Source organism: Hibiscus syriacus, unplaced genomic scaffold (genome assembly GCF_006381635.1).
Source record: "Hibiscus syriacus cultivar Baekdansim isolate YM2019G1 unplaced genomic scaffold, ASM638163v2 tig00006570_pilon, whole genome shotgun sequence".
In the NCBI taxonomy this organism is placed as follows: domain Eukaryota; kingdom Viridiplantae; phylum Streptophyta; class Magnoliopsida; order Malvales; family Malvaceae; genus Hibiscus; species Hibiscus syriacus.
In genome coordinates this window covers 1,339,481-1,364,593 of record NW_024062102.1, presented here as the reverse complement: position 1 = coordinate 1,364,593, position 25,113 = coordinate 1,339,481, and the positions used below count along the sequence as shown (strand labels likewise).

The window sequence follows — 25,113 nt, the reverse complement described above, 5'->3', positions numbered from 1 at the left end:
ATTGTTCGAAACTATTATTGCACGACAACGATACCTACAGTCAGGGTTTTAAAAAACGGTCTGCGACCGTAATATAGTAGTTTCGCCGCTGTTCGAGTTACCCGCGACGGCCGCAATCACGGTAAATCCGAAATAACCGAAAACGCGACCGCGACCGCGATTTGAAACCCTACCTACAATGATGCAATAGCACCTATTATATCCGCAATCATTATAAATGTTATGCAATAAAAAATACAACCGCAACTGTAATTTAAATCCATCACCTCTAGGGAATCTACAATGTCATTCACCCCAAGCAAACACCTTTAAATGAGCAACATTACCGATGTCTTGTATCTATCAACAGACAACAAACATGCTTCCGAAAACATCCTCATTCAAAACCCAAGACAAAGCGGTCATATACTCATATGATCTGCTTCAAAGACCAGGTTCAATTATCCTTTCAAAACAGAATTGTTAAACTTTTCAGGATCACGATTACCAACTTTAAAATAAAGACGTGGTTCGACCACATTTTATGATTCTCTTTTGAAATCACAGACTGTATCATATTTATTTATCCGATGACAAATTCAAAATTTTGTGATGAAAACTTGCCTTCTCAAAAGAAATAGCTAAGAAGGGGTCGTAAATACTAAAATTGGCCTAATTAATCTCCCCAGAGAGTGAATTCCTCGTAATCATCGGCATCATCTTGGGGATAGTACCCTTTTTGCATAGATGGTGGAGTTATCATCAACCCTTCCGCCATACTTTCAAGTATCCCTGGCATGTTAAACACCTCTTCTTCATCTATAAACAACGTCTTTGAACTTCGCCCTGCACCATTCTCCCAAGCTGATGAAGCTTTAGCATCACCAACATCATCGATAAAACCCTCAGCAGCCTCCATTGCGGCAATCTGAATATCCCTCACCGACGATGACCTAGCACGTGGCAATGTATAAGCAGACTCGGGAAAGTTTAAAGAAGCCGAGTCTCCTTTGAGTGCCAAAGCGGCTGCATCGTAGGCCTTAGCCGCCATGTATGGGCTCGAGAATGTCCCCAGCCATATTCGAGACTTCTTGTTTGGCTCTCTAACCTCACACACCCACTTGCCTTTTCGTCTTCTTACACCTTTGAATACTGGATGTCGAGTCTCTTTAAATATCTTCCTTCCAGCTTTTCGTTTATGGGATTGTGCTTCAACTTGCCCTAAGGAAGAACATGAAATTTCCAGGGTTTCTGAACTTAAAACTGGTTGCTCATCTTCCCTTTGTTCCATTGTTTTGAATACTGGCTTCTCAACTTGCCCTAAGGAAGAACATGTAACTTCCAGCTAGTGATGTGTGTTTTATATGAGAAGAATAACAAGTGGAAAAGGAATCAAAATTTGCATGGGAGAAATTAGTAAAGAATGGTTCAATGGAAGGATGAAAATGGAATTCGTGTTTCTACATGTAGGATTTTCGTTATTTTTTATTTTCCACGTCTCTTGGGAGAAACATCAATATGATTCACGTGGTCGAAATACTTGCCTTTTTTTTCTTTTTTCTTTTTCGTCTCGACATAACAAAAACATTTCTAATTGACGTGACTGACTTTTTACTCACTCTGACCATGTCAACATACCTGGATACGTTCGAAACACTACTACTTTTAATTTTATGAATCTTTCAAGTAACGTGATTTATCCATTTATATTTAGTTTAATATAAAATAAATATTTAAACTATATTTTTCATTATTTAGATACATAAATTATTTTTCGATCAATTTTGACGCTTAACGTTACAAATATTATTATTTGAAGTACTCTGAGTCGTTAAAAAATTTCATTAAATATCATGTGTCATAATAATTTAGAAGATTTTATTTAAAATTAAAAAATTTTAATATATATTTAAAAAAAATTAAAAATTCTAATTTTATTTTAAAGAAAACCTCAAACTTCCCATCGTTTTTCTAACATCTTAGGTTGCGCTTATTACCGCCATTTTTAGCCGCATCCTAACTCGCCGCGCATCATAAATTCCCGTAGCACGTAAATTTCAACTTTGAGCATCATTTAAGACAAACTTGAGAATGAAAACGTCGACCGATGAGAGAAAAAGCAACAACACACATCATCATGATCTCCTCGAGAATCGTAGAAACTCTGATACCATGTGAAAACTAGAAGAAACGCAGAAACATGAGCTTGACAGAATAGAAAGATGGAGAAACAAAAAGAAGAAGACAAACTAGGAATTTTGACAAAAGTCAACATTTGAGATTTTAGAATAAGAGTATTATAAGAATTGGACTTTCAATAATGACACAAACTAGGCCTTATATAGCAGTCCATACCATAACAGATCAACCACTTGGGCTAACTACATAACAGACTAACCATTTAATCAACCATTTAACAGACTGAGCTTTACAGTTTACAATACTCTTGATCTGAACAACCGTTTCATAAAGACAAACAAAAATAAACTCTTCAATAATATGCAAAAAGAAAGATATTAAAACGAAGAGGTTGTTTATTCAAATCTAAATAAAAAAACTAAATAAAAAGAAAATTAAAAGAAAAGGAAAGACGGCGACACTAGATCACAGCTTATAATCATACTTTGAAAGAAAAAGTAAAAAAGTTATTAATTGTTAGAAATAAATTAGGCAAAATCAACGAGATAATGCTCTCAAATTTTTTATTTCACGAAATAATGATCTCCCCAGATTAATTGCTCAAATGGGGTGATTTCCACAGTATTAGTCGTAGGTCGCCATGCCATCCGGGCGACCTACTACGTGGCCACTTCCAAACAAACACACATAGAGAATGAACGTGAATGAACGTGTTGCATGGCACATGCACATCCCAAGCACGTCCCAAGCATAGGTCGCCAAGTATTTCGGGCGACCTTGTAGGTCGCCATACAATCCTCTCCTCGCGTGTGATTCCTCTTGCAGCTGCTCATGAGAACCTATTCCTCCTACTCCTCGTGTGATTCCTCTTGCAGCTGCTCAGGAGACCTCATGCATGCAGCTGTAATAGCTGCATTATTGCAGCATGATTTGAGCTGCAAAGTGTTATAGCTTCGTGCCCTAGCTTCGAGCCATAACTGCTCCCTCGTGCCTTAGCTTCGAGACTGTCCCCTCTTGTTATCATAGCTGCATTGGTGCAGCGTAAAACCAGCTGCTGCATGCAGCAATTAGTGTTGTATTATTGCAGCGTTCAACCGTTGAAAAATTTACAGCCTTCAACGTGAATTATACAGCTCAAATTGATTGCAGCTTACCAACCATGCAAAGATCATTATATATTGGATATGAGGGGTTTAGGGTAGAATCATAAGAAAGAAAGAAAATTTGGCAAGAGAAAGGAAAGGAGAAGAAGAAGAAGAAGAAAGGGAGATAAAGGCTCAAACATCGTTCGTGAGATAATTTTTAATTGTTTAATTTAGTTTATTAATATGAAATAAGTAGTTTGTTAGTTTAGGGTTTAGGGTAAAACAGAAATTTAGTTAATTAGTTTGTTAGTATAAATTATTAGTTTGTTAGTTTAAGTTATATTATATTAATTTGTTAGTTTAAGTTATATATTAGATTATATAAAAAATTAGTTAATTAGTTTCTTAGTTTAAGTTATTAAATGTAAAAAAAATATTTAATTAATTTGTTAGTGTGTTTAAACGTATATTAAGTTGTTTGTTGAAGTTTAAGTTAAAATATTAAAAAAGTTAATTAGTGCTTAATTAGTTTGTTAGTTTGTTATTTTAACTAAATTATATTATAATAAAGAAATAGTTTATTAGTTTAAGTTATATTATAATATATTAGATTATATAAATTTAATTTGTTTAATTTATTTTTGTTTAAAGAAATAATTTTTTACACGTACATGTCATTATTCCACAACATTTTCCCACGAACATATTTATTCCCGTTTAAAAAAATATTGTGTTTAAAAATATTTAGTGTTTATTTTATACTAGATTATATAAAATTAATTTGTTTAATTTATTATAGTTTAAAAAATATTGTGTTTAAAAATATTTAGTGTTGTTTTAAAAAGAATATTTTGTTTAATTTATATTAGATTATATAATCTTAAATTCTATAAAAATTATTAACAAATTTGTTTGATATTTAAAAAAATAAAAATATTATCAAACTAATCATTATTATTAGTAATCATTATTAAATGATTTATGAAATTATCTTATCTAATTTTGCAATCTAAATTTATTTATTTTTTTATTTGTAGAGAAAATGAGCAACAGCTTTTTCACGATTGTCCATTATAATGGACAGATTATGGAAAATGAGGTCGGAGTAGTTTTTCAGTCTGAAAACCCAATAAATATGATGTTAAAAAAAGACATCACATTTATAGAAATGAAGCATAAGATAGAAAGAAAAATTTGAGCTGCAGTTGATGGTTTGAGGTATAGGTTTATGATATGCCCCAACCCAGTCAGATATGCTGCAGTTCTACTTGAAGAAGATGATGATATTGGAACCATGGTTGGATTACATGAGTCAACCAATATAGCAGTTATTGAGTTATTTGTTGATGTGCGTAACATATGATGTTCATGGGTCATCAAGAGATGTGTCTCAAAATCCATCTGAAACGGCTTTATATAGTCAGTTTGAGGAGCCGACATACATGTTCCCAAACAGTTTTATGACACTATTGGAAAGTGTAAATGAAGTTGGAGGGACATCTGCAGCAGCAGAGTATGAGATGAGAAACATACCGGAATTGGCTGTTGATATTGATGCTGAAAATTGATTGGGAGAAATTCATGATGATTCAAGCGAAGATGAAGAAACCGAAGAATCCGTTTTGGGCAACGATGAAAATATTTTCGGTAGAGGTGCAATTGATAAAGTTCCGGCACCGTATGAAGCTACTCCTCACATGTACGAGATAGACTATGATGCGATAAGGGCACTTGAATTCCCAGACATGCCACATTTACCTCCGTACCAAATGACTGAATCATTCGATAATTCTGGTGAATTTTCAGTTGGGGTGCAATTCAGAGGAAAAATGAAGCTACCCTGACGATTTAATAATGATTTTAATATTTAATGATTTGATGATTTAGTAATGATTTGATAATAATCATTATAATAATAATTTAGTAATAATCATTATAATAATGATTTAATAATAATCATTATAATAATGATTTAATAATAATGATTTAATAATGATTTTATAATAATGATTTAATAATTATTACTAATAATTATGGAATAATAACAAATGAGTGTACAAGTGTGGACTAATCGAATTTAAATTTATACATATTCGAATTTATTAATGATTTTTAAATATTTAATGATTTAATACTAATGATTTAGTAATTATTATTAATAATGATTTATTATTAATATTTAATTATTTGATATTAATGATTTACTAATGATTACTAGTAATGAAATTATAATAATGATTTGATACTAAAAATCATTGTTAAGGTTAAAAAAGCTAGTCTAATTTCAATATATAATTTATAACAAATAGCAAACGAGTTTACAATTGTTGTCGATGTCGGGGTGTCATTGAATGATAATGTCGGGGCGGACGTCTGATACGTTGTGGTCGTTGCGGTTGCTCAGGAGTATGATACCCATCCTCCTAATTCATTGGGGGCATTTGAACTGTCATGTGTTCAAAGTCATACGTCGACAAAAACATAGGAGAATAAATGGGTGCCTCAGGCTGCACAAACTCTGGTATGTATGTCAGGATAGTAGAATCATCAATTGCGTGATGCAACGATCCCGCATCGCCGAACGGTTGTGGTGCGCTATTATCCACATCGGTCATTTCCGCTTCAGGTTGTTGAGATAAACTCCCACTCCCACTAGGTAGAGAGTATTCAGCTTTACCAAATCTTTTCTTAAACTTCAAAAATTATCGCCTCTCTACCATTGTTGTGAGGAATGACTTTCCATTATCCCAAAAATAAGCAAGGTAAGCCGAAGTCTCAAAATTAAAGTCGTCATCTTGGATATCGTCAAGAGTTGGCATGAATGAAGCCCTATTGTTCCAAACATTAATGTAGGTTGCATGCTTCTCAACCCAATTAACATTTTCTTTACGACGACCATCAAATCTGTGCAGGTCGTCATGCATCTCAACCCAATTCACCTGACGACGACCATCTAAGTTTTGGAGGAGGTCATGATCCCATGGACTCCGCGGAATAGGTTGGTGGAAGTGGAATTGCCTCAGCACTCTATCCCCAAATTGGATATCAACAAAAGCAAAATTTATCAATGGTGTAACAACACACCAATATTGAAACCCATCTAAAATATCGTGCGGTATCAACGCAAAAATTTCTTCATTCATGTATGGTCTCCAATTAAACTGTAAAATTACAAAAACAATAAAATTGATTTAAATAAAATAATATAGTTAATTTAACTAATAATTAAAAATAACAGATTATACATACTTCCGTTTTGGCCTTAATTTTGATCTTCAACCTGAACTCTTTAATGTTGTTGTGCACCAACCCCGTGCCTTCAATTTTATGCCTCCATCTGTATATCAATCAAAACAAAAACATTTTGTTAAATAATTTTAATCAAAATAAATATTTTCTAATTAATATTTTATATTAAAATAGACGATTCATATTTCCTTCCGACAAGTGGAAAGTCAACCGCAGTCCGACTAATCGGTGTCAAAAACGGAAGTCTATGCCAAGCCCATGATTGTAGCAGCAACAGACATCCATCGATTTCTGTTGTATTATTATCATTCACGACTAATGACGCCTTGCACATCTCACGATACAAGAACGCCAATATCGCTGATCCCTAGCTATATTGCCTACAATTCTCAAAATTTGTTAAAAAATAATATATTAAGTGTGAACATAACTACCGGATTTATCAGGCATCAAAATTCCCCCAATCAACTATAATATATATGCTCGTGTTGCATATATAATTTCGTGCTCCGTACTATTTGATTGAAGCTGAAATTCATTCTTCAACCATGACAACCTCATACGCCACCCTCTACACTCTGGTGGTACGGATGCTTTCCCAAGAAACAAGCTGCAAAGTTGTGCCACATTATTAAACTCATGTGACATTACCACCGGCATCCCATTTGTTTGGACCCCAGGTTGCATTGCCACATCCTCCAGAGTTATCGTATATTCGCCACACGGCAAATGAAACATGTGCGTTTCTGGTCTCCAACGTTCAATCAACGCACTAATCAAATCTGGGACCAACTTGTAATCTCGCATAAATGTTACATACCAAAATCCAGCCTCTTGCAAATTTTCTTCTATCAATGGGTGTGGCTTGGGCACTTTATGTAGCCGAAGACGAAGGACTCGCTGCTCGTCCTCCTACAATTAAATATTTCAAAAAATTTATCACAATCATAAAATAATATTCAAATATTTTTTAATTATAATTCATTAAACAAATATTTTATTCACCATTATTCCCAAATTACTTGAAATATGTTCATTGTCAAGTCTCAGTAGTGGAATTTGGTCAGCCATTGGAATGAATCTGAAAAAAAAAATTAAACAACAATATTTAAAAAATCATTTAATATAATCTAACTAACTAACTATTTTACAACACAACAAAAAAATTAATTATAACAACTTATAATATATTAAACTAATAAACTAACAAACTAAACTTTTTAAAATATAAGTTAAATGTAAATTTTCCTTAAACAACTATTAAACTATTCTTTAATATGAATTTAACTATTCTTTAATACAACTTTAACTAATAAACTATTCTTTAATATAACTTAAACTAAAAAACTAATTAAGTAATTTTTTATATAATATAAATTCAATAAACAAATATAACTTAACTATTTAACTAACACAAACTACTTACATATTTTTATATATATAACTAACGACTAACAAACTAACTAATTATTTTTATTAATATGTAACTATCAAACATACTAATTAAATAATTTTTTATTTCTATATTATATAACTTAAACTAACAATAATATAACTTAAACTAACAAACTAATTAACTATTTTTTTGTTTTACCCTAATTTATAATAATAAACTAATAAACTAATAATTTATAACAATAAACTAATTTAAATAATTATTCTTTTATATAACTTAAACTAATAAACTATTTTTTATTATAATAAAACTTAAACTGCTAATAAACTAATTAACTATTTTTTTATATAAAATAAATTCAACAACCAAAATATAACTTAACTATTTAACTAACTACAAACTAATTAAATATTAGACTAACTAACACACTAATTAATTGTTTTTTTAATATATAACCATCAAACAAACTAATTAAATAATTTTATATTTATGTATGATATAACTTAAACTAAACTAACAATAATATAACTTAAACTAACTAACTAATTAACTAAAATTTTGTTTTACCTTAAACCATAAACTAACAAACTAATAATTTAAAATAATAAACTAATTAAAATAATTAAAAAACTTGCCTCGATGTTGTGCTCTCCCTTTCTTCTTCTTCCTCTTTTCTCTACTATCTTCTCCCTTGCTATCTTCTCCCTTTCTTTCTTTTATGTTTCACTCATTAACCCCATCCATCCAATATATAATACAACCACCGTCTAGACTCTGCTTCAATTATATCACCCGAGTCATTCACGTGAGCGGGCTGCAATAATGCAGCAATAAGTGCTGCAATAATGCAGCTGAATTCACGCTGCATGGGAGCAGAGGCGCAACGAGAGCAGAGCACGTGAAAGCTTCCATGCAAAGCATGCATGTCGCTGGGATGCCCTGACGACCTATAATGTCACTGGGATGCCCTGGTGGCCTACCCAAAACCATGCCAAACGTTACATGCACGTCAACGTGAGCCATGCAGACACTCCAAGCTCGCTCGGATGCCATGGCGACCTACATGGGAACTGTGGAAATCACCCCATTTGAGCAATTAATCTGGGGATATCATTATTTCGTGAAATAAAAAATTTGAGAGCATTATCTCGTTGATTTTACCCATAAATTAGGCATGCAATCATTTATATAAGTTTTTAAATATTTTTAACATTTTTATTTACCATATTAAAAACAATTTATCTTATAATTGGCTGTGTATAATCTTTATACCAATGATCAACATGCACGTTTATCAAATGCTTCTCATCGTAAATGCATTTTTAAATATGTCGGTTAGGGACATAGCCTTTTGACGCAAAAGAAAAGAAGAAAAAACGATAAACAAAATAGTCCCTGACCATAATTGTAAGTTAGACTTCGTCGTTGTAGGTTTCACGTCCCTCATTCTCATGCAATTGCAAATCTGCATGAAAAGTTTGAGCTTGGTTTGGTAATCTAAGTTGGTGAGTTTCGCTTATAAAACGCACAGCTCATAAGATGCCAACGATTAATGCATGGAAATGTTATTGTCACACCATGAGAATTAAATTAAAGTCTCGTAATATTATAGTATTATGATACTTATTTTATAATTCCGATTATATACATTATTAATATATATAGCATGCTTTTGATCAAAATATTTGCATTTTCTGCATTATCTTGACGACAAGTGATGAGTGTTCTGAATCGGTAATATTTGCTCGTTAATTCTTCGATCTTATGGATTTATTGCTACTGATTTTGTAACACCCCAACCCGTACCCGACCCGAATACGAGTTCGAGATGTCACATTGACTTTTTAAAACAATATTTTTACCAAATAACAGAATATTTGAACTTATAATAAGAAAATACGATAATATACTATTAAATAATGTTTGTTATAAAATTTTGAGGCAAACACATATTTATGAACAGTACTGTATGGAATGAACATTACCGTGAACAATACCGTGAAATCAAATTTTTCCAGATTGCTGTCAGGGTATCGATTCCCTGCTATATGGTACCGATACCCCTGCTACAGCACTGCTACAGTACTTCCGTAAAACATACATAAACTCTTAAAATTTAAACTTTCATCGCTATACAAAATTATCATTTACATATATACGTTTAAAACATTAGAAAAGTCAATCAGAGCGTTCATAACTAACAACTTATTACATGCCAACACACTTTATACAACCAAATACATACTTTGTTATTTACTTCTGATCTGATCTTCTAGTAGTGGTCTTGTCTTTGCCACTTCTATTTCTGCTCTTCTTGTTTCTTGGTACCTACGTTTAAATCACTTACACGCTAAGTCATAGACTTAGTGAGGCATAATTAAATATATAACAATGAATTCATGAAACATGCACTCTTACCGTTCAATCGTAACATTATAACATGCATGTATCCATTACACTACAAAATATATGATCATGTCATGCATATATGAAATTTATCTTCTTATGCAAGTTTCACTTCACTTTATCTTTGTATTGCCCATGTACATTATTGAGAATAGGAGGTAAATGAGTACACTGAGGTTGTGCACGAATGCTGTCACCACAGCTCGAATAAATTCCCACTAGGGGCACTGAATATTTGTCCCGAAGGACCACTATGTCCCGAAGGACCACTGTATATCCCTCGACTCTTGGCATGACAATTATACCTATAGCTCTCATATTAAATAACATGGGCTTAAATATGAATACATTTCTCATTTTCATATTTTTTTCATCACTTTTCATATAAACACATATTTCACTTCACATGTACACATATGATCATTTCCATTATTTCACATACCTGAATTGATTCTATGACAATTGCATTCTTTCATATAATATCATATTAAAGCATAAACGAATTATGCAAGAAATCAATGTATTCAATATATATATATGGATGCATGTACATGAATATGAAATCATGAATTCAACTATAAGAGATAGACTTATCACAAGTCTTATATCCATACAATTCTATCTAGTATGTACACTCACCTTAGCCTTGCTTACTTTGACTCGATTCTAATCCTTCGATTGTTCCGGAACAGGATTACGTTCTATATCTACATAATAATACATTGATACAAATCAGTATACTAATAACATATCCTAAACTTTCATTTCTTAAACTAAAGGAAAGGTAATTTCATTGCTTATTTAAAGTAGGTATCGGTACCTATTGAATGGGTACCGATACCCCTAGCCCAGAATTCACGTTTTCAGCATGAAAATTACTTCATTATCAACTCAACACTCTCTCTTAAACTCATTCTTTTAGTTTATAAACTTACCCTTATACCTTCCAACCAACTTGCACTCATTTACAACTCTCAAACATCCCAAATTCTCATATGAACATTTAAATCTTAAAATCATACCCAAATTCCAAACAAGTTATTAATCAATTCTAACACTCTTAACCCTTTAATTAACCTCTTGACAAGTCAAAAATCTTATTCAAACCTAAGAAACTCATCCATATCAAAATTTCATCTAAAAACCCATTTTTCAAATCAATCTCTAAAACACTTATCTTGTTGTTTTAATGCCATATAAGCTTTCCTTTAGCTTATATAACATCCAAACTTCCATTACCAAACCTAAAATCAAAGAAACAACCAAGGTTCAGATTCTTACCTTAAGATGCAGCCCATGTTGAAGAAGAAGAGAGCAATATGATTTACCAACTCATCTTCTCTTTTTTCTTCATATATAACCCATCCAAAACCATTTAAAAACATCTTTCCCTAAAATTTACCATTTTACCCTTGTTATAATTCCATATTTATTATAATACCCAACACACCAAATTCCTCTATAAATCACTAGACTTATCACTTTATTCTAATTCACCAACTGAATTTATAAGTTCTTGCAATTTAATCACTTACCCGGTAATTGGAATGTTACAGATTTGGTTGTATTATGCTTATTTTTGTACAGGGTCTTACTCTCCAGAATTAGTAGTAAAACGGGAGCATTCTGCAATTTTTTTATTTTGTCATGGCTGGAGACATGGGAACGACTCTGGCATGACACGGTTTGACGTGGCAGTTTCTAGAAGGTCCAGTCAACGCTTCCAGAAGAAAGAATAGATCAGGCCGCACATTTTTGCAATTTGGATTTGAATTAAACTCATGTTTTAGGATATTATTTTAATTTTATCTTTAGGAATTTTAGTTTAAATAGTTTTAAGTATTTTAATTAGGATTTAGGTTATTATTTTTATTATATTATATTTTATCTTATCTTTGTTTTAGGAATTTTAGTTTAAATAGTTTTAAGTGTTTTAATTAGGATTTAAGATATTATTTTAAGAATTATCTTTAGCTTCTTTTTAGGAATTTGAAGGCTATAAATACCCTCTCAGGGTAAGTCTAGAAATACGTATCTCTCACATCTGAGAATTAAATCTTCTTTTTCTCTCTAGCTTTCTCTCTATTTTGTGCATACTTCTTCTATTTTCTTTTAAAATTTTGTTTTCAAATATGCTAAGTATGACTTTGATCATGCTTAGCTAATTTTCTTTTAAGCCGAAGGCTAAAACGATGGTTCAATTCCAAACGTGAGAATTGTAAGGCACTTAAATCGCTTCGGATTTTTCTCTCTGTTTTCAGGGCTTATTTTCAAATCAAAACAATTTTCAAAACCAAAAGTCGACGTTGGTCTGGATGTTGTTATGGTTAACGTCGGAAGAAGGATTGGCTTATTGAAGCACATTCGACTTCTTATGAACACACTTAGCAAAATTGTTTGCTAAGAGGAAATTGAGATCAGAATCAGTTATTGTTGAAACAACATAATCCGAGTTGGCAGCTTTTTCGAACTTCAGCGTTTTAAGATCTACAACATTGTTGTTGCTTAGATCATCTTACGAACCGAAATTTAAGAGTGCACTTGGATATTCGGTACACAAATCATAGTCACAAGGAATTGTCCTTGTAGACAAAGTAGCTAGCGTGAATCTTGAAGTAAAAAAGATCTGTTTCGATAATCCAAGGAATTTGAGGCAAAGCTGAAGTCTGATGGTACTTTTACTATAAGTTCTTTATCTTAATTTATTTTATTTGTTTATTTAGTTTTTATTTCATTATATCTCTTTAAACAACTTAAAACCCCATTCTTTTTATCTTTATTTATTATTTTATTATTTTTCCCTTTTTATAATTTTATTTTATCTTCTCATCTTTATCTGAAATTGTATCTTCTTCTAAATCAAAAAAAGAGTTTCACTAAATCAAGAAAAGAGTTTCACTAAATCAGAAACACCACAGTCAGTCCCTGTGGATCGATCATGCTTCTCTATACTACTTTCCCTTTCTAATTATTAATAAGTCAGAATTATTTTGATAACAAAACGATGGTTATCAACAAGATATGATATGCTATCATAAACTTCAATTTAAATAACTAGTTATATATATATATATATATATATAAAGTCGAATGTTGAAAAAAACTCATCAAAAATAATTCAAAAATGAAATAACCTTTCATAGTTTTATTACGTCTAAGGTTGTAAATGAATAGAACGTTTGGTGAATAGATCGTGAATTGTTCGTATAATGTTCGTTTATTAAGTTAAATAAACAAGTATGAACAAAAAATTATGTTCATTTAATAAGCGAACAGGCATTAACAACGGTGTGTTCGGTTCGTTTATGTTCACGAACAAGCTCGTTTATCGACTCATTCATTTATGTTCATGAACAAACTTGTTTGCACGGTTCTCATTTTCCTTTTATTTTTGTATGCTTTAAATATTGATGAAGGTATGAACTAAACTGAACACGTGGTAAAAATTGAAATTTAAATTCGGAATTTTAAGGAGTTTAAGCACTGATGAAGTATTTTTATCATTTTTCTTTAGCTTGAAAATGAAAGCCAAAAACTAAAAATTGAACATATAAACGAAACAATAAACCAAACACTAAATGAATGTTACATGAACACTAAACGGACATGTTTGTAAATGCTAAAGGAAAATATTTATGAACATATAAATGAACACGTTCGTGAACATTAAACGAAAATGTTCACGAACAACAAATAAACGAACACGAATGCCTTCAAAAATAAATAAACAAACACGAACACAATATTAAAAATTTAAACGAACACGAGATGAATATGAATACCTTCAAAAATAAACAAACGAACATAAACATAACTTTATTCGTTCAAACTTGGTTCATTTACACCACTAATTGCATCCAAATGAACACTATAGCTTTTTTAAACAAAATAAATGGTTAATTTTATATTATAAAAAAGTAGTATTATGCTATTTAATCATACAATAGAGAAAAGAAATAAAATATTACCTATTAACCTTATGCAAAAATATCCTAGGACTTACAAAGAAACAAATTAAAACTATCTATTATATTTATGAATTATAGAAATAAGTGTCGTTTCTAAAATTTATGGTCTAATAGTATTTTAGGTTCTATGAGTTTAAACTTAAGTTAAATTAAAATGTTATTCCTCCGATTTTTTAGATTAAATACTTCATAAGTTGTCATTATTTTGAACTTGGACAATTTATCACTCTCAATATTTAATCCTAACTCTGTCTTTTTGATAAAATATCCACCAAGTGTGCCTAGTAAATTGCCTTTTATCCTGCTCTTCGTATACAAAGTAGATGCTAAAACTCCATGTAATCTTGAGAATAGAAGGATTTAAGACTTTACCCTTAAACTCTCAGTAAGTTTATTCCAACTCTTAATGTCATGTCTGAAGGGTTTTTATTAATCCGACAAAGCTTCAACATATCATACCAAACTTTCTTAAAAAAACCGATACTCAAGGAAAGATTGGCTGTAAGATTCTATTTCAGATTTGCAAAGGTTGGAAAGACCATTATTAGCATATGCTGCAATTTATGTTTAGTTGAAAGTCTAGCTAAAATAGCCATCCAAGCTATAGAAGCATGCCTCTTTAATTGAAGCTAGGAATATTGGAATTAAGGAGATGTATCACATGTTTGATGAATATATCAATTCATATTCATATATGGTACTTATTAAAGTTGTATTTTCTGAATACATTCATGTATGGTGAATTTGTCTAGAAACAATATGATAACTATTAGGTTACCTCGTTGTTCTATTATAAATAGGTGACTTTGAGAAGACTCTCAAAGAGTGATCCAACTCTAACAATAGAGAGTTAGAGATTGAGAGAGTGAACACACATCGAGTGAGAGATAGCGAGCCAACACAGTTGTGGTATCTGTTTTGCAACTTATCGAGAGATTTTGTAAACCATCCATATTGGATGGGATATCTCCGTAACCCTACTTGATAGTGTAGACAAATTTGCATTGGACTAGTGTCACGTGATTTTTTTTTATTTAGGTTTTTCACATCACTGAAACCTCGTGTGTATTTTTTCTCTCTTTATTTTGCTTAAATGCCTATTATTATAGTCACAAAAAGGGAAAGAAAATTTTCACCCTTAATTCTGGCACTAGGGAATTATTCAGATTTGATAACTGAAAATCTAAATATAAATTAATTTATTTAAATTTGAATTTTATAAATCATTAGTTTAATTTTATATTTTAGGAATTAAAATTTGAATTTGAATAATAATTAATGACTAATAATGAAAATGGACTAAATTGATAAGTTTTATACTTAATTAATGATTAATTTGAGGAAGATTAAATTGAACTAAATGAATAGTGAGAAGACAGTAGTAAAGGATTAAGATGAAATAAAGAGAAACTTGAATCTTTACATGCTAATTTATCCGTTTAATGGATGAGTCAACATCTTATATATTCAAAATTGGACACATGGATACCAACAATTAGTTGGTCTAGTTGGTTTATTGGGATGAACTAGATTTTTTAAGTAAGGTAAGGGGTTTGATCCCTGTTGTTTACGAATTGAACAAAATGGGTTGGGACGGCCACCCATATGAATCTATGCAAAGCTCGATTTAAAATAGTCCGTCAATAGACTGGATATCAATGATTAGTTAAAAAAATTGACACATGGACAATTATAAAATGGAATTCCTTTTTCCGTTAGACATAACCGGAATGTATGAATCCGGTGAGAACCAATCAAAATGAGCATTTAATTTTGGGGAAAGGAGTTAAATTGAGCTTACATTTATAATACTCACCTATTTATTTTGAGTGAGAGGATTGGGGAAAGGAGTTAAATTGAGCTTACATTTATAATACTCACCTATTTATTTTGAGTGAGAGGAGGAAATAGCTTAGAGGTCGTGTTGGGTTGCCATGGAAAAAGAAAATAAGGTTGTCTAAGTTCTTAAATTATTGATTTAGTTCCATGTTTTAGTTGGTTACATGAACAAGATTAATGGTAGGATTTTGTGTATTTTTAATGTTCAATTGAAGCTCACTTAGGTGTGGGAACTTCAAACCTTACAATAAAGAGGAGATTGACGCTTGAATATGCTTGATTAGCTTTGGAAGATATTTAGATAATTTGAACTGTTGTATGATTTGTAATGTACCTTTTTTTTATGTTGGTATTGTTTATGTATTATAATTTAGTGATCAAAGTAATAACTAAATATTTGATTATGTGTTTAGATTATTTGAGATAGGAAATATTCTAAGTTACAATAAAGATTTATAATCATAATCATAAATTAAGCACATAATTAAGACAATTTCTTATAATCATTGAAACAAAACTAGCAACTTAAGATCACATAAAGATTAAAATCGAACTCGCAAAATCTAACAAATAAAATTCGAACAAAGATATATACAAACAGATATGATCGCATTGACAAACGAACAACAAAAGCGGATCAAGCAACTGAAGGACCACCGAAAAATCGCAAATCAGATTCAAGCAATGTGAAAAGCTATCCACAAACATATATCAGGTATCCAAATCCAATCCGATGGTCTAAAGCAGGGAAGATCATCAATATAACAGATAAGCGACATCTTGATCAATAGTGCGATGTCAAATCAATCCTTAAAAAAAGATAAGCAAAAATAATGGTCAAACAATCGAAAAATCAAAAGGTAGAAGAAAATGTGTCATCAATCCTTAAAAAAAGATAAGCAAAAATAATGGTCAACCAATCGAAAAATCAAAAGGTAGAAGAAAATGTGTCATAAAGGCAAATATAAAAACATGTCATACAAGCATACTTATTGAAAATAAAAAATTAAAAAAATAAATATGTAATATAAGAAATTAAAAAGACAATAAAAAATACCGGCGATCGGTAACCAATATTACAGTTGGTACAGCCGCCGATCAACAAAGATTAAAGGAAAAGGAATGAACGACTTACTGACGAGAGAAAACTATGACATGAGATTAACATTTGAAGCTGATAATTCACTAGAGAGACCAAAATAATCAAAATATTGGTTACATAGAGACTTAAAAGGACCGTCTTTCCCAACAGTCAAATCTGCATTATTATTAGTTGAAAAAAGGCCTCAATAAAAATGCCAGGTGGCTCCTGAAAAAAACCAGTACTTCAATAAGATCATAAGATGCTCTGCAACTTAAAAGAAGTGCAGCATTTCGCCTTTAAGATAGCATCTTTTGCATTTATTCCAAAAAAAAAACACTTGTTTGAAAGTTTTGAATGATATATATGGTGATAAAGTTGTTACAGGTGCCTTCGGCTTCAGTGTCGACAAACTTAAAGGCCAGCTCGTTTAATTCATACATACACTATCTGGCAGGCAATATATTCCCTGAATCCATGTGTAAATTGGCTATTTCAGATTGTCTGATATGACGAAAAAAGCAAAAAGAAATGATAATTCAGTTTGTGTTTAGAGCTTTTAACTTGTTAATAATAATGTCTGGCTCTCAAAATCGAATTATAATTAGTGTTAGCTTTTATCTTAAAATATGATGGTGATTGCTAGATAAATGCTCTTCTTTTGATAACATAATCCTTTAAACACATGGACAGAATCAGCCACCAACTTTGTTGCAGAAACAGACAAATCTTTGTATGATTATGCCTTCAAGATTTTTCTTTCCTCTGAAAGACAAAATACTACAACTGTTGATATTGATTTTTGGGTCATTTTCCAAATCAAATTAGAGCAATGGCATCAACTATATTTGACGGCTTCAACACCCTCGAATAGAATCTAAAATGGCCAAGATATCTTTTTTCTTATTTTTTGATGTTTAATTGGCAAATATCCATTCCTGTATGAAGGCCAAAAATTGCATCTAATCTCCACCAGACACCCCCTAATGCTTCCAAAGATGATGCTTGAACGCTATTTTTATTAAAATTACAAATTTGGAAATCTTCGACGAAATACTTAGACATTCAAACTTAAGTCCCGACTGAATATTGATCGTATTCAAATTCCGGTATACGACAACGAATCTTCGGGTTGAATAATCTAGATGGAGTGAAAACCACTACATTGATATTTGACCACCTAAAGGTTGGAGCTACTGCAACAGCCAACCAGAATTCATTCACAAGAAACTTCAAGGAAGAATACATTAACAAAGCTTTTACCAGGTAACTTTCAAAAGCAAATCAATCTACATCAAATCAGTTTTCACCAAGAATTTCAAGGAACAGCTAAAGGGTATTGTGGATTAATTACAGACTGCAAGTTAAAGGTCCTTCCAAGCCTTTTGCTTCGAAACAAACTTCGGATTGCAGGAAACTTGAAATAACTAAACAAAAGGTACAATAGATCCGGAGGCATTTAGTTACAAATCTGTTTATAGGGTATTTCCCTTTCTAAATCAGCTAACATTCTTCATCGAATGTCTAACGAAACAAACGAAGATTAACATACAATACACCAAACCCGAAAAAACATTAGCACACATAAATAAAGATATTCAAAGTCACCATAAATACATCACACGATACCTAATCAGTTAAACAAAGCTAAAGGCTTTTATTTATGATCAGTGTAAGGAATCTATGTTCTTACTGAGCTCCTCGAGCTTCTTCATCCTCAACCTTTCACTTTCACTCACAAGCTGTTCAATCAATAAAAACAGATAACAACAAGGTGAGATCCGAATTTACGTTGCTTTGAATCTGTAATTTTGTTTTCAACATTACAATTATAAAAACTAACCTCCATCAACTTTGTGATTAGCTGTACTTTTTCCTTATTCTTTTCATTAAAGGCCTCGAGGGCTTCCTTGTACTCCCTTTCCTACAATATATAGTCAAAAAAAAACTGAACTCAGCAGCGTAATGGGTACCATAATTAACAAGTGTTTCATAATTTACAATGAAATTTGACAGAAAAGTTCAATTGTTAGCTTCAAAGTCGGGTAAAGTAGGAACCTTTTTCTGGCAGGTGTGCCCCAATGGCTTCAATTCTTTGTTAACTGCATCAATCTTCTTCCTAACCTGAGCAACTTCCTTCCTCATAGGATCTGCAAGTGCTTCAAGCTCCTGTAGATTCAACCGTTTTTATTTAAAATGAGAACTTAGACCAGCTCTAGGTTTGAAACTAGAAAACCCAGAAACAAAAAACTCTCTTTATGTTCTAAAATGGTAAACCGTTTAAAGACACCCTTGATCTATTAACTTAAATGGTTGTTTTTGCAACAAGATGTAAAGCCCAAAAATTAACTGACAATTTATTAATTTATACTGAAACCTTGAACTACAAATCTGACAGATAAAATACTCTTAAACTCTTGCAGAAATGTATTATAAAGGCTAAACCTGAAAACCCTCTTTCAGAATTTCAAATCCATGCCCAGATCATGAATTTTCATCACCATGTGACCCTCTAAACTCAGAAATTGACCAAAAAAGGTAAACTTGTTCGAAAGCCAAAAGTTATAAACATTAAAAATTGCATCTTTCCAGGTCAAAACCAAGAAATAAATTTAGCTTAGCCATGAAAGACGGGAAAAATGAGAAAATTTTCTTCAAAACATACCTCACGAATCACGGCCAAGCGTTTAGTTTCCTCTTCAACACGGCCTAACTGAAGCTGAACTTTCTCTCTAACTTCCATCTTCTTCCTCTCGATTTCTTCTTCTTTGGCTCTGAAAGTAGAAAGAGCAGACTTAGAGATCTCTTCATCTTCCTTAGACAAGTGACTGCTGAAGCTTAGACTCCCAGAGTTTTGAACCGTTAACTGGTTTTGCTGCTGCGGCGGCGGCGGCTGCTGCTGCTGCTGCTGCTCAATCTGCATCATCTTAGACAACTCCAGCTTCTTCACTAAAGGAGAAAAAAACCCTTCTTCCTCGAATTCCTCTCTTTATTATCCCCTTCCCCTTCTTTTCACTCTTGCTTTTGCTTTTTTGCTTTGAAATGATATCTTATGTTTCTCTTTAAGTTCTCTCTCTCTCCCTCCCCTTTTATATTATAAACAATAATGCTTCCAAAAAATTTTATTTTTATTATTTTTATTTTCATTAAAGTATTGTACCCAGGCCAGCCTAGCTTTCTTTTCTGAACCAAGAAAATAGTATTCCGATCTTCAAAGATAAGGCATTTTTTAAAAAGGGAAAAATATAACTTCTTCAAGATCAATCTTTATAATTAATGTTAAACAAAAATAAAATTATGTTTACGCTTAATTTATAGAATTAAAATAATTTTTAAGGCATTTTTAAAAGAACCTCTCTTAACACGCAATTGTATTTTATCAATAATATAAATATTAAGTTTTTAATATTAACCCATCAATGAATATTAATTGATTTTCTACCACTTGCTTGTTTTTTACCTTTTGTACCGAAAAGTGAACTTGTTTGAGGGTGTGATGTAGGGATGCCGAGAATAAGAGAGGCTCCATCCGAGATCCGACCCGATTTGACCCGTATATATGATATAAAAATTTGATTTGACCTGAAATAATAAAAAAATTATTTTATTTAATAAAAAAATTATTTTTATTCAATAAAAACAGTGATTTAATTAAAAAAATTATATATAGAAGGATGTTATTGTAATTATCTCTAAATATATAGGGTAAAATTAAATAATTTTTTAAGGTCGGGTTGAATCGGATTTTTTTTATCCTAAACCCGAACCCGACCCGACCCAAACCCAAATTTTTTTAAAAATAATCTGACCTGATCAGGTCGGGTTTAAATGTTTACCCCTAGTGTGATGGGGCCTTTTCTTGACTTTATTATTTAAATATACCAGAAAAATATTAGTTTTACTTAAATAATATCTATGTTTATTACTCTTTGATATGACACAAAAGATATTACTCTAAGGGTGCGTTTGGTTCACGGAATGTAAGATTATCAGTGGGAATAAAAGATTACCAGGGAATATGATTACTGGGAATGTTGTATTTTGTGTTTGGTTGGTTTAGCAGGAATGTAAGATTACCGTGTTTGATTAAATGAATAAAAGATTATTGGAATATATATTTGACCAAATTGTCCTTATTATATATTTGTATAATATTACAAATTGTAAAATATTTATATATTTTCTTTAAAAAATAATATTTATATAATTTTTTTTTACAAAATTAAAAATATAAAAAATGTTTAATGAAAGGGTAAAAAAATTTTAACCTCTGAACTTAATATAAAATTTTAATTATAGACATTTTTTTGTAAATCTAAAATAATTTAAGGATAAATTTATAATTTAACCTTCGTAGAATTTTTATTATTCAATGACAGAAGAAGGATATTTTTGAAAAAAAATAAAAATTTAAGGGCATTTAGTCCAAAATGTCGGTAATGTTACAATACCTAAGGGAATGGAGGTAATGACATTCCCGGTAATATACCCTAAAAAATCTACTATTGGTAATAAAACATTACCGGGAATGAAATTCCCGGCCATCCAAACATGGGAATGTGGGATTCTCATCCCATGTGATCCCACAATCCTTGAATTAAACACCTCCTAAGGGTAATATCTCTTTAAAATATTTTTTATATTGAACATATTTTGCATACGTGATAATATTTCTAAATACGTTTTTGAAAAGAAAAACAAAATGCTTTCATGCCCTTAAACTACCTTCGATTTCATCTTATTAGAGTAGTTTAAAGGTTGAAGATTTAAAAATTTTAGAACTTTGAATATTTATGTTTTGATGTTATTTTCTAATTTTGGGTTTAGTATTTGTTTTTTAAGAATATGAAGTGAAAGTGAATAAGATTATGGTTAGCTATAATAAAAACATTAGAAAACAATATCAATATACAATAAAGAAAAATATAATTATAATGAACATAGAAAATCAATAACGTTTGATATACATCATGCATCAATTATGATTATTAAGCAATTTGCATAGATATAAGACCTCAATGATCTAATAACAATTCGAACATCAAATGTAAATCTTTTAGTCTCAGAACACATACAAATGTATTGTGTTGGTGGCTGGAAGGGGAGATAATCCCTAAATTTGTGATCATACATTCAGTACCACGTTGACAATGTAGTATTACATCAATGTCTATTATTGTATCATATATCAATATTATACAAAACTCGATATTCTCAAGGCGTCGATCTCGTATACACAATAAATGGAGGCCCAAAGCATAAGTTGCTTCAACCAGCCCTCGATCGAAAGCTTGTTGGAGTAATTGTAACTCTTGTTCAACATTTAGAAGTAGCGTAGAAACACAATCTTGCATCCTCATCTAATATAGCGCATAGAGATTATTTGCAACAAACAACATATTAGAGAGAGTAGTTGTGGGTGACACTGGGACACATAGAATAAAGAAAGAATGAGTGGATAGAAACGACTACATTTTCCACCCAAATGTAATAACAAACTTATGGAAGAAAGTTGCAACCTTAAATGGAATGTTGGTTTTAGATTTTTCTTGTACACAAATTATTATGTGTCATGAAGATGTTGCGACCTTTTGAAGGTATTGAAACAAACACTTATAGGGTGAATTACAATTTCTTTCAAGCTCTCAAGTATTTATGCTCTCATTTCAAAGTTGCACGTTCACATGTTAATATCGATTACAATAGATATATTGATCTTGTATACTAACTTTCACAAGTCTTCAATGTATACGAAAATGAGTTCCTCTTGACCCACAATGAAAAAGAATGTAATGAGATTTAAAATTGATCTACAACTCTCTTGAATCCCAAGTTAGATAGAGAATCTTTAGCTCATCTGAAACCCACTAAGATTCATATTGATATGGATATTAGAGAGATGATCGAATAATCTAAACGATATGAACATTGTATAAACTCATACCACAATAGAAAAAATGTTCATCTCTTACATGTTCTTATATATTGTACTTTGCCATCTATAATATTTTTTCAAATAATTTCATTTTTAACATATATTTACATAAAATCGATTTCATTATATTTAAAATGTTAACCTTAACATAAATGATCATATCTCTCATAATTTTTATCTTCAAATCTTACGAAATAACCCTAAATATAATCATTAAAAATAAGAATTCTAAACCATTGAAACTAACATAACATATCTCAAAGTTAACCCTAAACTCTAAAACCATAAATCCTAAAACTCATGAACCTCTCTAAAATTAAATATCTAAATCACTAACCTAGAGAGAAACTTGAGGTTATTTTAGAGTGTAAAAGACATTTGTTGTCAAATGAACCTTTTATATATATTGCCACGTATATTTAAAATATTTTTTAAGAAAAAAATACCATATCGAGAAATAAATGATTAGTGGTATTTAAATAATAAAAAAATTCACTACATTTAGGTAGAAATGTCCTTTTTTGGCAATTGAATTATGTAAAATTTGTCATTTTGTAGGTAGACGGACAACTTCAACAAATTCTTGTACCTATTTCATTCATATATAATTTATTGGGTGACTGACACAAGTAATTGATATTAAATTTTATTTCTTGAGAACTAATTTAACTATAAATGTAAAATATATATTAATAATTTTATTTCTGCATGTTGATGCTTTTATTTAAATGGAAAAGCTTAACGAAATTGATTGACACTTAATCTTTCCGTTAGGATTTATTTTTGGACTGTAAGTAAAACGTCTTTGATCGTAATATTGATGTTTTATTTATTTATTTATTTTGTATTCGAAGCTATCAAAAGAATAATAAATCAGGTGAATAATAAAATTTATATTTTTTTCTTAGAATATTTTTTTATCACATTCAACGGTTGTTTATGATGGTTTTCACTATTTTATAGTGTCAAAAATCGTTAATAATTTACTTATTCTACTAATTGCCAGAATCATCTTGGAAATGTATGTTTAAATTCTAGTTTTTTGAGCTGGATCTATTTGCATATAAAATTCTATAAACATCTAGTCTCGCCTGTTTTAACGAGTTTAAAGTATATTATTTTCAAATAAAATTTAATATGTGAATAATTTATATTCTATAAACTTAAAAGAAAATTAACATATTCAAATCATATTTTGTTTTTTTAATGTTATGAATATTTTAATTATTATATTTAATTCTACAATTTTATCATAACCAATGTTATCGGGTATATAAAAAATTATAAAGATGAATTAAAAGTTTTACAAGTATTAATTCAATTATCATGATTGCTATTGTAATATCTAAAAGGATATAAGTTCAAGTACCTTTAAACTTGAATTTTCTTAAATTTAAGAGTGGATTAAATTTTTTATATTATATTGTAAATTTTATTCTGTCATCAATTATATATGTATAATATTAAAGGTTTAATTTTAGATTAAACAAATTATTATTTGTATTGATATTGTTACCCTATTATTTATTTGTATTATAATAAAGTTTAAAATTCTATACATTAATGTAAACATTGACACAATAATATTTCATATTATGATATTCGTGTAATTATTTATTAAATATAATGTTTTTACTTGTCGTATTACAAGGTCTGCTTGGCCATAAATTAGGGCTTATAAAATAGTAGTTTAAGGGCAAAGATGTAGAAGAGGTACTTAAAATAAATTAAATGATGGCTTCGGTGGAAGTTGGTGTAGGAAGGGGTGACCTACACATAAACATTTATGCACACCAAATAAATAAATTAGGGAGGCGTAAGTGAAAAGACAAAGTTTAATGAATTAATTAATTAGGAGATAAATTGCCATTTTGCGGCATCTTAGCTAACCTTTTGACAAATATCACCAACTTTCCCACTCGTTGCCTTCAAATCAAGAATCTCCTCTTTTAGATTTTAGATTTTTCTTTTTTAATTTTTTTCCCTCTCGGTTCAAGGCTTTGCCTTATTAATTCGGACGACCGTACACTTGTTTT

General features: G+C 30.6%; 2 protein-coding genes and 1 long non-coding RNA gene across 4 annotated transcripts; all 3 read right to left on the bottom strand.

Annotated features, from left to right (window-relative positions):
* Positions 1-634: 634 nt before the first annotated feature.
* Positions 635-1,270, bottom strand: LOC120200767 (dehydration-responsive element-binding protein 1F-like). The gene has a single exon (XM_039201517.1). It carries the CDS (start codon positions 1,268-1,270, stop codon positions 656-658), a length of 615 nt encoding a protein of 204 aa, XP_039057448.1. The 3' UTR covers positions 635-655.
* Positions 1,271-17,906: 16,636 nt separating this feature from the next.
* LOC120200849 lies at positions 17,907-22,283 on the bottom strand. The gene is made up of 3 exons (XR_005523606.1): positions 22,274-22,283; positions 20,588-20,590; positions 17,907-18,154 (listed from the first exon to the last, which is right to left on the bottom strand). It is a non-coding gene; the product is annotated as an uncharacterized LOC120200849 (long non-coding RNA).
* Positions 18,553-20,327, bottom strand: LOC120200846 (probable DNA double-strand break repair Rad50 ATPase). Of its 2 annotated transcripts, none has more exons than XM_039201595.1 (4): positions 19,808-20,327; positions 19,201-19,311; positions 18,986-19,066; positions 18,553-18,893 (listed from the first exon to the last, which is right to left on the bottom strand). In XM_039201595.1, exons 1-4 carry the CDS (start codon positions 20,066-20,068, stop codon positions 18,810-18,812), a joined length of 537 nt encoding a protein of 178 aa, XP_039057526.1. In that variant the 5' UTR covers positions 20,069-20,327; the 3' UTR covers positions 18,553-18,809. The 2 variants fall into 2 exon arrangements, with proteins under 2 accessions (XP_039057526.1, XP_039057527.1); XM_039201596.1 differs by having other exon boundaries at positions 18,553-18,884; positions 19,808-20,319.
* Positions 22,284-25,113: the final 2,830 nt, after the last annotated feature.